This window comes from Thunnus thynnus, chromosome 12, assembly GCF_963924715.1.
Source record: "Thunnus thynnus chromosome 12, fThuThy2.1, whole genome shotgun sequence".
NCBI lineage: Eukaryota > Metazoa > Chordata > Actinopteri > Scombriformes > Scombridae > Thunnus > Thunnus thynnus.
In genome coordinates this window covers 2,439,902-2,445,249 of record NC_089528.1, presented here as the reverse complement: position 1 = coordinate 2,445,249, position 5,348 = coordinate 2,439,902, and the positions used below count along the sequence as shown (strand labels likewise).

Genomic DNA, 5,348 nt, shown 5'->3' with positions numbered 1-5,348 from the left:
AAAGATGCAGCCTGCTGAGAATCAGTCGAAGCAGAAGCGGAAGTTGGTTATTTCCAACCTTGGAGGATCAGGATCAGGATCACTAACAGGCTGAAAATGTTCTCAGTGAATTTGCTTTGCAGGTTGCGGGCGCGTGCTGTTTCTCAGTCATTCAGTCACTTTCATGTGGCGGCTTCGCGACATGTAGTGCCGCGTGCCGCGTGCTGTTTCAGAGGCCTGAGCGGTGAACTGCCGCGTGCTGACAGAAGTTCTCTGCGCGTCATATACACGGTATTTAACTCATCTCACTTTGTCTCAACTCCCATAGACATACACAGTGTCGCTGGTCAGCAGCTCATATTGTACATGTTAAACACGACTAGTCAGCTAATGTCCTCTGAAATTATAGTCGCCACAAGCTAAATTAGCATTAGCCGGCAAGATCACTCTGTCTCTCTGGGATCGACTCTTAATGTCTGACGGTCTCTCAGACACACATACATCATGTTGCCAAGTCCCATAAATTACATCCACATTTTCCTCACTTGCCACTTTTCCTTGCGTCTTAGTCCCTTCCACTAGAGATGCTAGCAGAGAGGAAACATGTTTTTAGAGAAACGAGACGTCCTTTCCTAATAAAGGTGCAGTGTTCTCTCTTTAGCCTGTTTAACAACCCAGAATATGATCAGGGTGTTTTTTTAAACACTGGAAAATATTTATTAAGGCTACATTTTTCAGGGAAAATGGAAATTATATAAGTCATTTCAAACCCGACGCTCAGGGATTTTCAGCCTCGCATGTGACTGAATGGAAATAACAATAAATGATGTGAAATATAAACGTGTTTAAAAAGTGTTTCTTGCTGACAGACAGTCTCTCCCTGACTTTAATTTTATCCGTAATAAAAGTTAAAAAAGAAGAAACTTTCTAATAAATGAAGAAAGTTGTTTATGTTTTGTTTTTGTTTTTTTGATCAGACTGGCAATTAACACAGATGCACAATTTTTAACTAGATGATGAATCAGAAAAAAAAAAAATTAATAAAATTTGGCAGTGATACACTTAAATTTAATCTGTAATCTGTCTCCACTCAGTGATGTTGTGACATATCAGATCAGTCAGATCAGCAGCAGTGTCCAATCAATAACTGATATCCAATAAGGGGGCGTGTCAGCTGGTAAAAGATTGCTCTCGTGTATCGTCGCTCCTCACTCCTCAGAGCAGGAATAAGTGTTTTGATCGATCAAACGATCAATTAAGGGAATCAGGACGTCCCCCAAGTCCCTTATTTCATCGCTGCTCGTTCCTCACTTTAGTGGCTTTACCAGTCTTCACGGAAGTCTTTTACCGGACGACACACCCTATACTGAAATCAGTTATCGATTAGACCCTGCGGCTGATAAGACTGATCTGATACTAAATCACAATATATATATAATGTATGTTATTGAAGTAAGAAATGACTGGAAATAGACAAGTGCATAATAAATACCATAAACAAGACAGTAGTGTTGAGGTGATGAAGAGCTGAGTTTTCAGGCGTTTCTTGAATGCACCGAGGGGAGTCAGCAGACTGTGTAGCTCTGCTCGTTCCACTCGTTTTTTTCTTTTCATGATCTGTTATCTCTCCAGTTAACCTCAATCATGGCCGATGTTATAGTCATGGAGAGGAGGAGAGTCTGTTTTCTTTCAGCGAGAAGCACATTTTCATTTTCATTCAGTCAAAAATGAGTTTGATATAAACTATAGTTCCACATCCATGTTATATTAATACAATTCCCTCTTTCCCTACTCCCTATGACTGCAACACATTTGAATGAATAAATAATGTATGCAGTTTATAAGACATTCTAATCATAGACTGGGTTATTAAATAATCAATTTACAAGCAGAATATCAATAAAGGCAGACACAAATAATTCATAAATCAAATATAGGCGTTCTGCCAGTAGACATGGTTCATGTGTGTCTGAGCAGGACTGATTTGTACGCAGTATCAATGCAGTGTGCAGGTTTTTAATCATGTGCAGGTGTTTTCAAACGGATGCAGTCAGCTGATCCAGCTGTGCCACTGTCATCAGAAATGGACATTATTATAGATGGTATTATACTACAGTGACACTTGAATCCTGCAGCACACACAGGTAAACTAGTTATTTATATGTTTATGTATGAATTTATTATGTATGTATACTGTATATTGTGGTGGGGCACTCACTTCTCCCGTCATACTCAAAATCAAAGAGCTTTGAATAGATAAATCAATAATAAAAACAATAGTTTGTTGTCCTGGAGCAAAGGTTGATTACACTGTTTGTTGATGCATTGAGCCGGAACATGTATAATAAAACAATAGAGAGGAAATATTGGATGTAATCATTTTCTGCATGCTTAGTTTTCTCTCCACAAAAAAAAAAATGTTTGAAAGTCATTTGATGTGTACCGCTGAATACCTTATAAGACATTGTGACAGTCTAGTTTTTGGTAAAGACATCTAACAGCTGACTCCATCGTATTTATGTCGTGTGTCTCCAAGCAGGTGCAGTCTGGATGTCCGTCATCCCGTTGTCTCTCTACGACGAGCCACTCCGAGGAGGGGAACCTGATTTACAACGGCAATCTGGGCACCGCTGTCCGAGGTGAGTCCTTATCACTTCATAGCCTTTAATCCTCTTACTTGAATAGAGTCAGAGCAAAGATTTAGCAGGAAGTCTCATGAAACATGCTATCAAGTTGCAGCAGAGCAAAGAAGCCGTGGCGGAATGAAACGGTGCGAGGTTGAAACATACGTATCGTAACTTGAGTTGAGGACAACCACGCCTGTTACTGTAAGAGTAATACAACCATGGTGACTATAAAGCCAGTAAGAGTAATTTATCAAAACACCACAACAAGCCTAAACCTGCAGAGTCTCCTGTCCGCTGCTGTTTAGTTTAACATAGCCATAGCACGCTTGTTAGGCGAAAAGAAACCTTTATGAACAAGCTAAAACAGTTAATGAACCTCAAACCCTAAAACTGAGAAATTCCTGTAGTTTTACTGGCTGAGACTCAGGTCAACAGTCAGTCAGACACCTGATGAATAAGTGATAGGAACTGTTTTCTATGTCCTACATTGTTTTTGTACTTCAGTGTTTAAATATCAGAAATATGTTTTATTTGACATTTGGGAGTTATTGTGTTTCTTTAGTGACTTAGCTGTTGTAAATGTTGTTGCTCAAGAAAAAGTATTTTGATATATTGTTCTGAATGTATTATTTTTCTTGCATATTAATAGAAAGTAGGGGTGTAACAGTACACAAAATTCACGGTTCCATACGATTTCGGTACAGTAGAAAAAACAAGAAAGGTAGAAAACAACATTTGGTCTTTTATTTTGAAAAAATGTAAACATCCAACAATGGCTCATTAGCCAAAACTATTACTGAAACAGTTTAGTTGCTGCAGTGCAAAAGGAAAACAACCTTTCTGCAAGGAGTCAGGACACCTGCTGACATGATGATTATGATTTATGGTCTAACTGTATATAAAGTAGTAGACACTAGCTCCACTACCAGCAGCTACATCAGTAACATGCTGCTCTAACAGTGATGCTTCAGTATTAATAAGCAGCTTCCTTATTTGTGCTGCAGTACTGTTTCACTACAGAGATAAAAGAGCATATTTTAATAAAAGTGTTATGGGTCTCACGTTTGTCATTTTGATGGCAATGACACTACAGGGTAACCAGGCAACTTGGCTAAGCCGGCTAGCATACACCTATGAGCATGCTATAGCTAAGTGGTGCACTGGCAAAACGGGTGGAACTCGCACTGGAATTATTGTTCCACATGTCAGATTAAGTGGATTATTAAACTATTTTGACAGTAATTGTTTGGTTCATGGAGTGTGTTCTTCATATGACTGCATGCGTCGAACTGTATCGTCCGCACTGTGATGGTTCAGGATGAATACATGTAAAGTTACACCCCTAAAAGAAAGACATGTCAGTCAATAAGTAACAAGAAATAGTGGTATCGAAATTCTAAACATATGTGTTCAGTAGTAATTCATTAACAGTGTCTTCAATAGTGTGTCTAACTCTTGACTGTTTTTACACTGTAAAACATGTCACTCAGTACATCACAATTCTTTGATAATCAAATTTACTTGATGTGTAAATACTCAGTTCTCTTTGTCTGCTGTCTCAGGGGTGAAGATGTTCTCTTATAGCACCAGTGGGGCCAGTCTCTTCCTCATGCCCCACATTCTCCTCAAGACCGGACTTGGAGTCCAGAGCCTCGCCCTGCAGATTGCTTTCTGTGGCTTCATCGGCTTCTTCACCTTCCTCACCCCCGTCCTCCTCCACTTCATCACCAAGGGCTACGTGATCCGCCTGTACCACAACCCGGACACAGACACCTACACCGCCGTCACCTACAGCGTCTTCCTCACAGAGAAAAGGACTGTGTTCCACCAGAGGCAGGTCAGGATCCCAGCTGTCAGCAAGATGTTCACCACCTTCTACGCCGACAAGACGAGCATGCTGGTGAACCCAGACATGTTCCCCATCCCTCAGGACTACAACCACCTGATGGGCTACGATAAGCCTTTCAGCTTCAACACAGATGACATGGACAGACCTGAGAGTTGAAAGACTGCTGAGACTGAACACAGGTGTCTGTGGGATCATGTGTTCCAGTTAGCTGCTAACTGTTGAATGTGCTGTCAGTGTATGAATTCTGTCTAAACACAGTACACACTCTGTATCTGCCAGTGTGAAACATCCATGGAGGACTTTGCAGCCAAAATCATATTATGTAGATTTCCAGATGTTTTTTTGTCCATTTATTTTGATGTTTAATGTTAATAAATTATAACTTCACTATCATGACCTGTAACACACTTGCAAAGTTTTGTTATAAACTGTTTTTTTATGTTGGTCTCTGTGACTGTGTCACATTCATAAGCTGCAAAACTGCCGCAGAAACATGAACCCCTTCTACTCCCAAATTACACTGAAGTGTCATCATATCATCCCTTTTTCAACAGGAAATTGTTCCAGACTGGCATCACAGAGGGGCTGGCTATTATCTAGTTTTTATACCAGAGCCAATACACTAGGGGTGTGCCTGAATACAATTACATTATTCTGCAAAGCACAAATAGTTTTATACGAATATTTGTTTCATACAAATATTTTAAAAATTATTTGTTGGGGGTGTTCCCCAGAGATAAAGCTGAGATGTCAAGTGATCCCAAGGGACTCTCCATAACCTGTTGTTCCCCTTCTCCTTTCCACAAAGTTAGGTTGTAAAAAATAGGCAATAGATGAAAAGTGCAAAGCAAGAATCACCTTTGAAGTTCCTCCTTACACATTACAGACTGTCT

At 39.9% G+C, this 5,348-nt stretch overlaps 1 protein-coding gene across 1 annotated transcript; it reads left to right on the top strand.

Annotated features, from left to right (window-relative positions):
• tmem70 (transmembrane protein 70) lies at nt 1-4,851 on the top strand. The gene is made up of 3 exons (XM_067604819.1): nt 1-270; nt 2,519-2,618; nt 4,169-4,851. The coding sequence occupies exons 1-3, from the start codon at nt 97-99 to the stop codon at nt 4,609-4,611; spliced, it is 717 nt and encodes a 238-aa protein (XP_067460920.1). The 5' UTR covers nt 1-96; the 3' UTR covers nt 4,612-4,851.
• Nucleotides 4,852-5,348: the final 497 nt, after the last annotated feature.